This window comes from Mobula hypostoma, chromosome 1, assembly GCF_963921235.1.
Source record: "Mobula hypostoma chromosome 1, sMobHyp1.1, whole genome shotgun sequence".
Classification (NCBI taxonomy): domain Eukaryota; kingdom Metazoa; phylum Chordata; class Chondrichthyes; order Myliobatiformes; family Myliobatidae; genus Mobula; species Mobula hypostoma.
The window spans coordinates 73,502,118-73,519,203 of record NC_086097.1 but is presented as its reverse complement, the minus strand read 5'-3'; the positions used below and the strand labels follow the sequence as shown (position 1 = coordinate 73,519,203).

The window sequence follows — 17,086 nt, the reverse complement described above, 5'->3', positions numbered from 1 at the left end:
TGAGTTTGTTGATTCTGTTGGTGTCTGCTACCCTCAGACTGCTGCCAGTTTAAAGTTATATTACTTGTTTTTAAAACTCTTAATAGTCTGGGACAGGAGCATCAAATAATTGTTTTTGTTTTATAATCTTGCTTGAGTACTTGGGTCATCTTTCAACACTCTCTTAAAATTTAAACGATCTCCCTCAAAAGATAATCGGCAGGGCAGTCTTCTTAAACTAAGCTCCTAAACTGTGGAATTCAAAACCTAAAACCATAGGGGATGCAGACTCAGCTGACACTTTTAAACACCAGCTCAAAAACCTATTTATTTAACCTTGCATTTAACTAACATCTTTTTATCTTTTATTTTCATGTTTATTTTTATTTTTTATTTTATTTTTATGTTTGTACTTTTATCCCATTGTGAAGCACTTTGAGTGACATCATTGGTATGAAAAGTGCTCTGTAACATTGTTTTAATATAGAAATATATCAGATAGCATCTCTAGGGCGGGAGACATAATTAATAATTTGTGTTGATGACCTTGATTCAGAAAAAGACTTGCATTTATGTAAATGCATTTCATGTCTTTAACAAAATACAAATCTCTTGAATTGTAATCACTGATGACCCTTTTAGTCCAGAAGCAGCTTATACGTATTATCTGAAAGTGATAAGTTAGTGATGGGAATTGAGGAATAAATATTGGTCCAAACACTAATGTTAATTCTGCTAATTCTTTTCGTTAGAGAACAATCTTAACAACTGTTCTCTAAGAAAATGGATTACAACTGCTGAACATGAAGAATATGGACGGCCTGAAATGTAAACTTTGTTTCATTCTGCTCAGATTATTTGAGGATTTTCTGTTTTTATACCAAGATGCAATTATTGTCAATAAAAATACACTAGGTGTCCACTGTTCAAGGTTTATGAATGAAATTGTTATGGATACAGTATACCAAGTTGACTTAATACATAGAAATCTGACTGTACACATAGTTTACCCCATGCTAATAAAAATGTGTATTTAAATTAGAATTGTTCATTGAGCAGTATTATTAATATATGCTTTTTAAAAAGTCTACAGCTTTGCCCTTTACCTGATTCAACATGTTTTTATGATTACGATTTTGTTTGTTTTCAGGTATTGTGGAGAAAGGCCTTCAATCATGACAATGTTTCTGAAGAAATTAGGATATGAGGTAATCATATAACAATGGTTGCTTAGGGATAAATATTATTAACTGTTGAGGAATTGTATGTAATTTCCTGAGAGTATAATGGATCAAAATAAATTTGGAAATATTCTGTAGAGCTGGAAGGTGGATAGTTGGAAAAGTTTTATAACTATTAATTTCTCAATCATTGTCACTGTCATATTTCCTTTCTGGACAAAGTACCACATGCAGATTACCTATGGAGTTTCCTTTGTGATATACAGTCAGACAGTGTGGAAGTGGGTCCTTTGGCCCAACTCATCCCCGGGAAAAAAACCATCTGTATTCCTTATAATCTTCTATAACTCATGTCACCTGTTAGTCTTATACAAACCAAGGAAAGAAGTCCCAATCTACACAACCTCTCCTTGTATCTCAGACCCCCGAGTCCAGGGAACATCCTGGCAAATCTTTTATGTTCTTTTTCTAGTTTAATAACATCTTTCCTATAACAATGTGACCAAAACTGTATACATTACTCCAAATGTGGCCTCATCAGTTTCTTACATAACTCTAACATAATTCCCCAACTACTATACTCAGTGCCCTGGCAGAAAACCAATGTGCCAAACATCATCTCCATCACTCTATCTAACCATGATGCTGCCTTCAGTGAATTATACACTTGCACTCCTAGGCTTCTCTGTACCTCAACACTCCACAGGGCCCTACCCTTCACTGTATAAGTCCTACCTCCCAAAATGCAATATGTACCATTTTTTTCTGGTATGAAAGCCATTCACCAATACACCTAGATGATTAAGATTCCCCTGTAATTTTTCTTAATGTGCTACATTATCTACAACCCCACCTATGTTGGTATCATCCGCAAAGTACTAACCATGTTTTGTATATTTAACATACAAATTTTCAATATAAATTACAAATAAGAGAAGCCCAGCACCAATTCTTGTGGCATAGCAATAGACATTGGCCTCCAGTCCAAGAGACAATCCTCAACCATCATCCCTTGCATCCTACCACTGAGCTCATTGTAAATCAATTCCGTCTTTTCCTGGACCTTTCATACTAGCTTGCCATGAAGGACCTTATTAAAGGCTTTGTCTGAGCCAAAAACACTCATTTCCCGTATTTTGTTAGCTTCCATCATTTCTCCATAGTAAAAACAAGAGAAAAATTCATTAAAAACCTTACTTATTTCCTTTGGTTCCACACACAGACAGCCATGCTGATCTTTAAGAGGACCTATTGTCTCCCTAACCACCCTTTTGCTTTTAATATTCCTATAGAACCTCTTGGGATTTTGCCTCACTTTGCCCATCACCGTAACAGGAATATGTAGGCGCTGAGATCTTCACCTCGCACTTCTAAAGGCCTCCCACTTGGAAGACATTCTTTCCCTTGCAAGCAAACTTGTCCAATCAATTGCTGCAAGATCCTGCCTAACAACTCCAAACTTTATTCTAGTTCAGGACTTTAACCTGTGAATCTGCTGTACCTTTCTGCATTGCTATTTTAAAACTAACAGAGTTCTGGTAACTGGAGCCAAACTGCTGTCTGGCAGACACATCCACCATTTGCCTTTCCTCATTCCACAGGAGGATGTCCTGTGTTGCAGTGTACCTAGACATTTTTTTACTTCCCTGTCTACCTGCGATGCCACATTCAGAGGAATATGTACTTGTACTCCAATGTCTGTCCATTCCACAACACTCACCAGGGCCTTATCACTTATTGTGGAAGCTCTACCCTGGTTTGATCTCCCAAACTCCTGTAGTTTTTGATGACTTAGTTTACTGTTTATGGTAGTATCTATTTTAATGTCATCTGTAAATTTACTAATCATGCCTTGCACATTCTCATCAAAATGGTTTTCATAAATGATACCCAATAACTTGCCCAGCACTAGTCTTTATGGCACATTATAAATAACTAGCCTCCAATCCAGGAAACAACTTTCCACCATCAGCCTCTGCTTTCCACCATCAAGACACTGAACCAGCTCTCCATAGGTCCTGTGCAATCTCATCTTCCAGAGTGGTGTTCTGTGTGGATCCTTTAGCCTTGCGAAAGTCCACCTCCCTGACTCATCAACTGTGTTGGTTACCTCCTTGAAGCATTCTAACATGCACAAAGTTGTGCTAACTACCCCCAACGAGTTCTTGTATATCCAAATACTGACAGATCCTGCCCCTCAGAATCGCGGCGAGCAACATGCCCACCACTGAAAAAAGGCTAATAGAATATAGAACATCATAGCACAGGAACAGGCCCTACAGCCCCCAATGTTGTGCCAAACCAATTAAATTAGTAATCAATTTGTAACTTAATTAATTTTTTCTTCCTACCCAATGTCTGTATCCTTCCAATTTCCTCACAATTATGTGCCTATCTAAATGTCTCTTAAAAGTGACTAATATTTCTGCCTCTTCGACCACCCCAGACAGCATTCCAGGCACCTACCACTCTGTGTTTTTAAAAATAGCCCCTCACATCTCCTTTGAAATTACCCCCTTTCACCTTCAATGCACAACCTCTGGTATTAGACATTTCAACCCTTGGAAAAAAGATACTGTCTGTCTAATCTATCTGTGCCTCTCATAACCTTATAAATGTCTATCAGATCTCCCCTCAGCTTCTACCACTCCAGAGAAAACAACCCAAGTTTGTCCAACCTCTTGTGATAGTACATGGCCTCTACTCCAGGCAACATCCTAGTAAACCTCTTCTGCACCCTCTCCAAAGGCTCGACATCCTTCCAAAAGTGTGGTGACCAGAAATGTATGCAATATGCCAGATACAGACTAATAAGATTTCTGCAGAGCTGCAACATGACTTTTGAACTCAGTGCCTTGACTAATAGAGACAAGCATGCCATATGCCTTCTAAACCCCCCCCTATCAACCTGTGTGGCTGCTTTCAAGAAGCTATGAACTTGGATGCCAAGGTCCCTCTGTTCATCAACACTGTTAAGAATCTTGCCATTAACAGTGTACTGTCTGTTTGTATTTGCCCTACCAAAGTACAACACCTCACATTTGGCCAGGTTAAACTCCACCTGCCATTTCTCCACCCATACCTGCAGCTGATCAATATGCCATTGCATTCTTTGCCAGTCTTCTGCGCTATACAGAACGCTACCAATCTTTATTCATCTGCAAGCTTACAAACCCACCCATCGACATTTGCATCCAGGTTATTTATATACATGACAAACATCGGATGTCCCAGTACAAATCACTGTGGAACAACACTAATCACAGAGGTCCATCTAGAATAAATCCCTTTGACCATCATCCTCTGTCATCTACGGGCAAGGCAGTTCTGAATCCAAATTGCCATTTCACCAATGATCCCATGCATCTTTATCTTCTGGATGAGCCTCCCATGAGTGACCTTATCAAATGCCTGACTTAAATCCATGTAAGCAACATAAATAGCTCTACCTTCATCAATCACCCTCATCACCTCTTCAAAAAACTGAGCCTTAAATTAGTAAAACAGGACATGTCCTGCACAAAGCCAGGCTGGCTCTACCTAATTAGGCCATGGTTTTCCAAATGCTCGTAAATCCTATCCCTGCAAATTATCTCCTGTAACTTTGCTACCACTGATATGAGACTCACAGGTCTACAGTTTCCAGGATTATCCCTGATTCCTTTCTTGAATAATGGAACAACATTAGCTACTCTTTAATCCTCAGGGACATTGCCTGTTGCTAGATAGGGTAAAAGTATATTGGTGAAGGCCCCAGTAATCTCTTCTCTTGCCTCTCTTAATGACCTGGATTATATCCCATCAGGCCTCAGGGACTTATCCATTTTATTGCTATTCAAGAGACCCAACACCACCTCCTCGCTTTTGATGTATGCCTAAAATGCTTTGGAATTGTCTTTAATGCTACTTGCCAAGGACTTTTTGTAGCTGTTCCTGGGTTTCCAAATTGCATTCTTGAGTTATTTTCTGGCTTCTTGCTTCCTTTACATACTTCCCTTTTCTTGTTGACTAAATTCATCACCTCTCTCAACATCCAAGGTTCTCTTACTTTGCCATCTTTGTCCTTCCTTCTTATTTGAACAGACGTGTCCTGCATTCTGTGTAGTTAGTATTTAAACACACTCCACATATCAGATATGGACTTTCCCACTAACAGGACTTCCCAATTAACTCTTCCTAGTTCTTGCCTAATGCTCTGCTAATTTGCCCTGTTCCAATTTCAAATTCTCCTGCAGGTCCATACCTACTATCTATAGTGATCTTAAAACTTAAGGAGTTGTGGTCATTGTTCCCCAATTGTTGGTCATCTGGCCAAGCTCAGTACCCGAAGCCAGGTCCAGTACAGCTCCTTTTCTTCAGAATCGATCAGATTTAATATGTTGTGAAATTTGTTATCTTTACTGCAGCAACACAATGAAATACATGATTAATAAATATAGAGAAACCAAAAATAGAGTTATGTTAAGTAAATAAATGTTTGTTAAATGTTAAGTTAAAATAAGTAGTGCAGAATAACAGAAACAAAGAAGTAGAAATGTAGTGTTCATGAGTTCAACGTCCATTTAGAAATCGTATGGCAGAGGGGAAGAAGCTGTTCCTAAATCACTGAGTTTGTGCCTTCAGGATTCTGTAACTCCTTCCTGATGGTACCAATGTGAAGAGGGCATGTCCTGGCTGGTGGGATCCTTAATGATGGATTCTAACTTCCTAAGGCACCACTCGTTGAAGATGTTGAAGATGTCTTGGATACTATGGTGGCTGGTACCCATGACAGAGCTGACTAATTTTACAAGTTTCTGCAACTTATTTTGATCTTGTGCGGTAGCCCCCCCCCTCCCCCCACCCAATATACCAGATGGTGATGCAGCCAGTCAGAATGCTCTCCGCGGTACATTTGTAGGGGTTTGAGTATTTTTGTTGACAAAACCAAATCTTCCTGAACTCCAAATGAAATATAGCTACTGTCCTGCCTTCTTTATAGCTGCAGCAATGTGTTGCATCCAGGGTTAGTCCTCAGAAATTTGACACCCAGGAACTTGAAATTGCTCACTCTCTCCACTTCTGATCCCTCTGAGAATTGGTTTGTGTTCCCTCATCTTATCCTTCCTGAAGTCCACAATCAGCTCTTTGGTTTTGCTGACATTGAGTGCAAGGTCCTCTTATTGTTGAACAATCTATGTATTTATTTAAGAAGCCCTCCTGGATTCACCTAACAAATTTTGCACTCGGAAGGTCCCAGTTTATATTGCTGAAGTCCCCCACGACAATGACCCTATTATTTTTACACCTTTCCTTAATCTGCCAGCATATCTGATCTTCAATGTTGTTATGGCTATTGGAGTGTCTGTAGTACAATCCCAACAGAGTTTACTTCCTTCCTGTTTCTGAATTTTATCCTACTGCATTCAGTCCCCTCTGAGTGCAACTGTGATATTGTCCCTCCCCCACCTCTTTTACCTCCCTGCTATCTTTTCTAAAAGATCAAACCCTGGGACATTAAGTGTCTATTCCCATCCCCCTCTCAACCAGATCTCTGTAATGGCCACAACGTTATAGTTCCATGTACTGATCCATGCTCTAAGTTCATCACCTTTACCCATAATACTCCTAGTATTTAAATAAACGCTCACGCACGCATGCATACACACAGACATGCACACATTCATTTCTGTCACACAACGATGCTGAAAAACTAATTCACACCTTTATATCAAATAGACTAGATTACTGCAATGCACTTTTTTCAAACGCTCCAAATAAATCTTCAACTCACTCAGAATGCTGCTGCTAGACTTGTACTCAAAACCAGGATGACAGAACATATCACTCCCATCCTAGCTACTCTGCATTAGCTTCCTGTACCTCTTAGAATTGATTTTAAAGTTATTTTGCTTGTTTTTGAAGCTCTTATAGGTTTGTGATTGAAGTACATCACAGAATCGTTTTCGCTTTGTAACCCTGCTTAAGCTCTCAGGTCTTCTTCTGCCAGTCTCTTAAATTTAGACAATCTGCTACAAAAGATAATTGGCAGGCCAACTTTTATGAACTACACTCCTAAACTGAGGAAGTCAATACTTAAAATTATAAGGGATGCAGACTCGGTTGACACTTTTAAATGACAGCTCAAAGCCTGTTCATTTAAGCTTGCTTTTAACTAACATCTTTTGTCTTTTATTTTCATGTTTGTACTTTTGTCCCATTGTAAAGCACTTTGAACTACATCATCTGACTGAAAAGTGCTCTATGAATAATGTTGTTACTTCTACTTCGAACTATCTGTCTCATCATATCTATGACTTTGCACCTGCCTGTTTTTACTGACCCTGACATCTATATTTCTCACCATCCCTCCACTTTCTGAACGGATGCTCTGGATCCCATCCTCTGCCAGACTAATTTAAACACTCCCTAGTAGCACTGCTGAACTTCCCTGCCAGAATATTGGCTCCCCTCCTGACCTTCTTGTACAGGTCACCCCGGCCCCAGAACCAGTTCCAATGATCCAAGAATCTGAAACCCTTTCTCCTTGCACCAGTTCCTCAGCCACTCATTCATCCGTACTGTCAGCCTATTCCTGACCTTAACTAGCATATGGCACTGGGAGTAATTTAGAGATTACTACCTTAGAGGTCCCGCTCTTCAGTCTCTTTCCTAACTCCCTGTACAGGACCTCTTCCCGCTTTCTACCCATGCCTTTGTGCTGCTCACCCTCTGTCTTGTGAATATTCTGTCGCCGCTCTGAAACATCCTGAATCCTAGCTGCCAGGAGGTGACAAACCACCCTGGTGTCATCTTCGCAGCCACGGAATATCTTGCCTGTCCCCCTAACACTCGAGTCTCATATCACTATCGCTCTGCCTGACTTTACCCTTCCTTGCTGAGCCTTGGAACAAGCCACAGGGTCACGGGTCTGGCAGTGGCTGCTGCTGCTACTGTGCTCTGATAGGTCACCTGTCCCCCCCGCCCCGGCCAGCAGTATCTGAAGGGGTATACTTGTTACTGAGAGCAATGGTCACAGGGGAACCCCGCGCTGCCTATTTACTCCCCTTACTCCTCCAAGTGGTTACCCATCTACTTTCTGAAGCCTGTGCTCGGGATTTGACCACATCGGTAAAAGTCACGTCTTTGAGCTTTTCAGCCTCCTGGATGGTCCTGAGTACATCCACATCTAGCTCCAGTTCCTTGACCTTGTCACTTGAGCTGAAGTTGGGTGCACTTGCACATATCATCATCAGGGAAACTGTTAGGTATCCTGCAATCCCACATCTCGCAGGAGGAGCATTCCATTGTCTCAATTACCATCCTGCTTGCACTTGTTATACCTTTGGCTCTAATTTCTTAAGCTCAAATTCTGCAATCAACTAAATGATTCAAGAAGGTGCAGCACCCTTTACCTCCACCCAAATCTGGCCCATTCACACAATGGCCAGATTGCTAACACCCCATTTCTTTTCATTAAGCCTGTAATGCCACAGGATTTTATCTTGTTAAGCAGTCTCATGTGTGGCACCTTATCAAATGCCTTCTGAAAATCCAAGTAAATGGTACCTACTGCCTCTCCTTTGTCCACCCTGTTTGTTACTTCCTCGAAGAACTCTAACAGATTTGTCAGTAACAAATTCCCTTTACAGAAACCATGCTGACTTTAACTTATTTTATCATTACTCTCCAAGTAACCCAAAACCTTGCCCTTAATAATAGACTCCAACACTTTCCCAGCCACTGAGATTAAGCTCACTGGTTTATAATTCCCTTCATTTTGCCTTTCTCCCTTCTTAAAGTGTGGAGTAACATTTTCAATCGTCCAGATTTTCAACCATGCCAGATCAAGTGATTCTTGAAAGATCATGACCAATGTATCTGTTATCTCTTCAGCAATGTCTCTCAGGACTCTGGGATGTAGTCCATCTGGTCCAGGTGACTTATCCACTTTAAGACCTTTGAGTTTGCCTAGCACTTTGTAATAGCAATAGCACTCACTCCTGCTCCTTGACACTCACAGACCTCTGGCCTCATGTTTAACTAATGTGCTGGAGTTCTTTCCAGATGTACAGTGTAGAATGAATAAATGGAACATGCCGATGTGGATCTTCAGGAGGCTTTTAATGTTCATCGACACAGTAGGAGAACATAAAATAGGATTCAGTGTATGAGTAGAATGAGTGGGGTTGTATGAGTTTAGAGTTTGCACTCTGGGCTTGCTGTTCATGATGTACAGGGCAGATTTAAAGGGGCCAAATGTCATTCTTTCATGTTTTGTGGATGATGCTAAATGGGGTGAGGTTGTAAAGAGGCCTCAAACATATGTTAAGATGGAAAAGTATGAAGTTATATTTTGCTGTACTAGTAAAGTAGCAATGCTGAGATATTATTGATGTTCAAAGAGACCTGGGTGTCCTTGGGGCAAGCTATTGGATGCCACCATTTCAGCATAGCAAGTCTAGGAGGAGAAATGGTTGACTGGCCTGCATTACGAGAGGATTTGAATGTAGAAGCAATTGTATTGAGCATTGGTCTAATTGCCTATGGTGTATTGTGTCCAATTTTATTTTTCTTACATAATGGAGGGAGTTGCTGAGATGGTGGGAGTGGTGATAACAAGCTGTGATGATACAGGGCTGAGCAGGTCTTGGATGTTCATGTAGGCTGAATTCTCGTATGGTTTTCACACAACCTGCTGGCAGATGCACCAAGCCCTGCAAAATACTTCATGTGGTGGTGCTGTTATCAGGCTTCCATGTTATTGACCTGGCAGCTGCCTACAAGAAGATGGTCAGCTAACTTGTCTGTGCAAAATTTGTTGAGCATGCTGGGCAAATTCTTTATTCCTGAGAAAGGCCAGTTGGTCATCAGAGAGAGTAGATTTTTTTGCCTCTGGTTTAGCTGCTGCTTTGTTCTCAGATCTGTAAGGCTTCTGTCTCCTCATACTGCAAGCTTTGGTTATCAATTGATAACAGCCAGGGATAATGAGATGTGAGATTGATTGAAGGTATGATTTTATGACAGATGTACTGTAGATACAAAGTTCTCAGCTGTTTGTGCAAAGAGCTTTGTTGCTGACAGGCACGTGTATGGTTTTTCCTGAGGTTTGGTCAATGTTCATTGATCTGCCAAGTTCTTTATGTTCAGTGATTTGAGTAGTTTGTGTGGACCCATTCACAGGAAGCTCAAGTCTATGATGTCTGGAGTCATCTGCAGGGATCAAAAATAATTTTATTCAGATTTTAGGAATAGTTTGTTAGTTAAATACCACTGTGTTCTTCTTTGTTATCATGTATCTCTGAATTACTGTTTGAATAATTCTGTCATTTGAAATGGATCATTGCAGTTTTCACCCTCTGCTAGCCTCAGCAAAGCTGATAAAAATAAAAGTATTGCCATGAATTTACATAGTTTACACAGGAAGTGGAATGGAAAATATTTAGCAGGAGTGTTGAAATATTTTTTTGTTCTGTCTCCCTGCTCTTCTGCTTCCAAACTGTGTATGAAACAGTAGAAATTAATGTCACTGTGACGGGATCCGTGGAGAGTTGGAGATGCCCGAGAAACAGACTCTAACTGTCTGATGATCAAGCAATTAACTGCTGGCGCTTAAAAAGATAGGACTCTAGAATTTTGAGAACATTTCATATGTAAGTGGTTGTATGTGTGCCAGCAAGTTGTACAGCATTGAGGACCATCTATCTAACCCTTAAATTAATGCAAAGGAACTAAGAAAATGCAGGTTGGAATTGGTTATTTGCATCAGTGGTGACCATTAGCACAGAGGGAAAACAGGAAGATAAGACAGAGATGTTAATCATTTTAAAAGCAAATGTACAATTAAACTGCAAGAATGTGGCACTGTAGTTATAATAGTCTCTTTAATATCAGAGAGAATGATTGATGGCAGCAAAGACTCAGTCATTTAATGAATGAATAACTTACCTCACTGTTATATAGCTATTCTAAGTCATGCCTAATATATAAGAACAGCATTTTTAATGTTGGTCATTGCATCTGAAAGAAGATACAAATTTTGAACTCTGTTTAATGGATTCCTGCATTGCTATGCAACTTAAGTGAGGTTGTACCAATTTTCATTGGCCTGTCTCGTGTTTGGTCAAGTAACTGTCCCATGATAGTCTAATGTACAATTTGATTGCCAATGTTGGACACTAAACCTTTTGTGACATAGAGTAGTTTTCTGGCAGCTTCTCTGTTTATTCTGTGTGTGATTAATCCTTCTCTTAAATATCCTCTGAGTAGATGACTATAATTTATTTGCCTTCAATGAATCTGTCCTTGAAAAGGCAGGTTCCTGTGCCCACTGTGATATTTTACGATCTTGTAGCTACTATCACTCTACAGACTTGCAGGCAGCTAAATGTTGCTGCACTCCAGTGCCACCTGCTGCTTAATGCATACAGTGTTTTACATTGGTAAAATACATTGAAAATTTAGCCCATTTAAAAGAAAAAGTCAGGATATGGAAATGCCTAATGTATTTCCATTTTTGGATCGTCATGAAATAAAACCTGAAATGCTGATAAGACAAAGTATTGGAAAAAAAAGAGGCAAGTCCATATTTCCAATTCCGATATTAGAGTGCACCTTGACCAAAAGGATAGAATGAAATTGAGGGCACTTCACTTTCAGGCTGTAATTTGAAATCCATTCCAGCAAAGAACGGAGAGAAAGGTAGATATTGTACATGAATAAGGGGCGTGGTTGGTGCAAACATTACCCAACCACAACTCGTCTTGTAGATACCAGTTTGTATTGACATTGCTGCACTCATTAAATATATCCCGAGTTGCATAGATTTAATGAGCGCAGCAATAACACTTCCCCATAAACCAGAAGCAGGAATTCACAGACAAACATTGAACCAAGGCACTAAGATAATGGATTCACTTGTTGTACGACTCTTTCAATTTCGTAAACTTCATGTAAAGGATATATAAATCGTAACTCGCTTCAGAAGATTCAATAGCATTTTGATCTTTAACAATCCAGATGTCTTGGAATTTCTTTGATGTCTCCTGTCTGAGGAATAAAGCTGTAGTTTCACATTGTTTAATTATAGACTTCCAATCTTTGTTTAATACCCTGAATTTGCACTTTGCTCCCAGCACTTCGCTCCATTGTTTGAAAATGCTGGCATCAGTCTCGCAGAGCTTCCTTACTTGGATGAGAATAATCTGCAAAAACTCGGCATTCCCACAGAAGCAAGGATTCATATTCTCCAAGAGGTCAGATGTACCACTTACGTATGAGTAACATGTACAACTCGCATCAATTTTCTTCTTGCATTTCCACAACGTGCCTTCAAATTTTGGATTAATTAAAGTTAATTAATAAAACCATGAGATTTCTCATAATACTCCTGTCACAAAAAGTGTTAACATTTCAGGTTTTCCTTAAATTTGACGCACACATGCCGACCAATGTTCATGATGTAAAGCATCAAGCCCTATTTGGACAGACTCTGTCCTTTCATCCGAGCACACCCGCATCACCTTGTCTCTCATGGGGAGGATGGGCAAGCTGATCAGCTGTAGAAAGCAGAGGCAGTACTTGGGATGGGTGCAAAATATAGCCATTTTCTGAACCATCCAAGGAATATCATGTTTAACATCTAATCTATTGTGTATAATTTTGATATTGTTATATGTTGTCTTCCTCCCCTCACCGTGATCTGTATTCAGTCCATGGTCAAGAAATTCTTGAATAATCCATACATGGAAGGATACAACACTGAAATATTTGCTCAATTTTGTGCAAAATCAACTCCAAGAATTTAGATATTTGGGCAAACTCATGAATTTGTCTCCTTGCTATCTGGGGTCAATTTGTTACTATTGTTGCACTTTATAATGAAGGACCCTTAGCTCATACATTCAGGGGAGATGTCAGCCTTTGAAACAGGAGTTCTTGTATTAAAAAAATTGATTGTTATTATGCATTCTGAAAATAATAAACAATTTTCAGTGGATTTTCACCCCAATTTTATTAAAGCACTGAAAAATGGGCACATAACCTGGACTTGTATTCCTGAAATACAGTACATTAAGATTAAATGTGACTTTTTTTTAACATTGTGAAAGGATTGATAGAATACAAGAAGTTATTTCCCATTGGTGTGATAGCCTAGAAGATATGACTAATCAGCAGAGAATAGAAAACACTCCTTCATCCCAGGTGTGGTAGAAGTGGTGCCCTATCAGTTCAATTAGTAGTTCTAAATAGAACATGCAAAGATTTTTTGCTTAGGAAAATATTGTGCATAGAGTTCCCTAATTTTTATTAAAACCTGCCCACCTAACTGCCATATATGGACTGGGTCATCTGATCAGAAGATGTCAGTGTCTCTATTTAGAACTCTACATAAGTAAAATAAGAACAATCAATGAAATAATTCATGAAGAAGGGTCTTGGCCTGGAACGTCGACTTCCTGTTCATTTCCATAGATGCTGCCTGACGTGCTGCGTTCCTCCAGCACGTTGTGTGTTGCTTTGGATTTACAGCATCTGCAGACTTTCTCATGTTAATTAAATAATGCAACGGTTTTAGCGCTGGTTTCTAGAGCAGTCAGTCAGTCACAGGTAATCCAGGCTAAACGATTATCACAAGCTTGAAAGCAAGTGCATTGATTGTAGATATTATGATTTGAAAGGCAAATACAACCAAACCCAATTCAATAACTACATAGTTTAAGCAATTTTTTAAACCCAAATAATCTGATGCTTAATGTCATTCGCCACCCTTCAAATGATTATCAGAGGATTCCTCCAAAAGCTGTCTTTTATAATAGATCTATATATAAATACTTCAATCATTGATAAATTGGTAGCTTTATAAGAAAATATCCAGAAAATCCTAGATGGCATACATCAACCTGCAAATACACAGGGTTACACAAAATTCTTTAGACACTCAGTCACACTGATATAGTGAACAAAACTAAGTGGTACAAAATTAAACAGTATATAAAGAAAGTAACATAAAAACTTGTTCATAAAAATTCATCAGTGTTCATCTATTCACAGTCATGCTATGTAATACATTTATCTCAGCTGACTCCACTGAACTGAAAACAGATAATTATAAAACCATTGTAATTTACAGGACAGGAGAAACTTTGGCACATTATGTCTGTGATGAATACGGTGAATGCCTAATTGTCATCTGTATGTCCACACTCTTACTGGTTGTTCTGTTATCCTCAAGCAGCAGCACCATTACACATCTCTGTCATCGTCAACGTCCACAGCGATCCACCTGAAATTATCGTAGGTTCTTCCTTCAGCCTTTTCTTTTTTACAACAGTCATTTGCAAATCTAAATGCTGTAACAACATGGATGAATTTTGCACTGGTGATGTTGTTCTTTTATATAAGCCAAATTGAACATAAACTTTGGACTTTTTTTTTACTAGGTTGCTTCCAAATGACCCAATTGCTGAATGAGATAATGGTAAGGCAACTGCTGCTGAAACTACACTGATTTTAACAGCTGTGTCAAAATTAATGGGACCCAGTCATTTGTATTATGAAGCTAATTGTAAAAATAAACCTTAATTAAGATCAATGGTCAAGTATCATCACAAATGTGCAGTAGATGCTGTTGCTGACTAAATTACAGTGATATGAATGGTCACTGTGCAATGAAAAACTAGTGGAATTTAGAATTCATAGATCGTGTCACAGCAGTTTTCTTACTTATTTTTGAAATGTTTCTGACCCAACAGTGACATAATCACGATTGAACTATTCACTTTTTATATAATGTAAGAAAAGTTAATCACAAAACAGTCTAATTCAAGTCCTGGTCATTGCCAAGACAATGTAAAAAAAAATTGTAAAATGAGACAATAGATTTGCATTAATGGTCTCTTTCACATTTCTGAAGTATACCAAGGCACTCGATTGCCAGTGGAGGGCATTTAATGTTCTTAATGATATTAACACATGAAACACACCAGCAAAGTGGATCAGATTAATCACAGGCAGAACTATGATTAACCATCCATCAAGACACCATGATTAACTCTCTTGCTTTGTTCAATCCAGATAATTATGCTTATATGAAGTGAGTAGAATAAAGCAAATGAACTTCAGTGCAATAAGTAAATATTATAATATTTAGAACAAGGAAACAAAAATTTGAAGTAGAGGTAAAAAAATTAGCTGCTTAACATATCTGGTTGTTTTACAGTAATTTATATGAGAGCAAAGACCAGAAAACAAGATTGCCTGCTTGGTATGTGTCCTGACTGAACATTCAGTTTTGTTAAACAAGCAGATTGTTGGTTGTGTGGTAGCACAGTAGTGTAGAGGGTAGTGTAACACTATTACAGCAAATCAGGTTTCTATTTCACTGTTGTCTGTAAGGAGTTTGCATATTCATCCCATGTCTATGAGAGTTTCCTCCGGGTGCTCTGTTTCCTCCCACATTCCAAAGATCTACAGGTTAGGGTTAGGTTGTGGGCATGCTAGGTTGGCACCAGAAGCATGGCGACACCCACAGGTTGTCCCCAGCCCGTCCTTGGACCATGTCGATCATTGACACAAAACAATGCATTTCACTGTACATCTTGATGTATGTGTGACAAAGCTCATCTTTAGAACAGTTAATCTGCTGAGATGACACATCAAATCTCAAGTAATCTACATAGTTTTATTTAGCAAGACACTAGTACAACCTTTAAAATCTGGAAATAAGATGGAGAAAAGATGTGTTTATATTTTATGACATAAGGATATGAAACCATGGAGGAAAAGTTAACTTTCAGCCTTGTGAAAGCAATCCACTTTTAGGAACTTTAACCTATTTGAGTCAGGGATTGAATTCACAACAAAAAAGGCCAATTGGACAACAAGACCGCTGGTAATAATTTCAGAAACATGAGTAACCAACCAATAGTCAGCTGATTAAAAAGAGGTACAGGTTGATTTATTTATTTATTGAGGTACAGCATGGAATAGGCCCCGCAGGACCTTTGCGCTGCGTTGCCCAGCAACTTGTTGATCTAATCCTAGCCTAATCGCAGGACAATTTACAATGACCAATTAACCTACCAACTAGTACGTCTTTGGACTCTGGGAGGACTGAACCCGAGTCACCTGTACTGCAAGGCGTTGTGCTGACCACCATGCTACTGTTAAGTGCTCTATAAAGAAAAAGATTGCAGATAAAAATGAACAGAAAAAAACCAAAATAAATTGATTTCTTTGTGATGGGTTAGAAGGTGCAACCACAAACAGGGGACTATGTTGGGAATAGTTATCTAAGAGTCCAAAATAGAAATGCACATTGCGTAAGCAAATAAGCTAACAGCACAGATCAGCTTAAAGGATATGAAGTAGTGTCCAGTGTAGAGAGCTGGCTAATCTGCACCTCCATTCCATTTAACTACCTTTGATCCATATCCTTTGTAATGTTTTTGGATACATCAACTGCAGCTTGATCCCCAGCATCCAATACTCCTGTGTTTCCCACGTGAGCTGCTACATGGTGACTGAACTTGCAGAATATATAGAATACCATTCCACCAAATCTTTGCATTCAATGCAATTTGTAAATGATGTACCCTAATATTTAAAAGCTAACTGTATAAACTTGCACAGTTTAAAACTGCCAAAAGCTTCTTTAATTTAAATGACTGTAAGCAACCAGTTGCAGAATTTGATTGGCACATACTCTATATACCACATGGGAGAAATAATGATCAGTCTAAAATAGATATAGTGAGAAAATCTTGATTCTCCTTTCCTGTCCCATCTACACTAGCATCTCTTTGAAAATTCACCTGTGGCCACTTTCCCCTGTTGTTAAGTAATTCCAGATTTCCACTTGTCTATGAAAAGTTGCAATAATTTTTGATTGTATTCCCATACTTGTGTATGGAATGCTCTGTCTGTGTGGCACATACAAGTTTCTC

The 17,086-nt window shown here is 39.0% G+C and overlaps 1 protein-coding gene across 4 annotated transcripts in view; it reads left to right on the top strand.

Moving 5' to 3' along the window:
- The window catches only part of LOC134357276 (uncharacterized), a 135,977-nt gene extending 122,841 nt beyond the window's left edge, over positions 1-13,136 (top strand). For all 4 annotated transcript variants that reach the window (XM_063068855.1, XM_063068766.1, XM_063068939.1 and 1 more), the window contains 2 exons: positions 1,130-1,187; positions 12,275-13,136. In XM_063068855.1, the coding sequence (XP_062924925.1) occupies positions 1,130-1,187; positions 12,275-12,418 (202 nt within the window). In that variant the 3' untranslated portion in view covers positions 12,419-13,136. The remainder of the gene's footprint in view (positions 1-1,129; positions 1,188-12,274) is intronic.
- Positions 13,137-17,086: the final 3,950 nt, after the last annotated feature.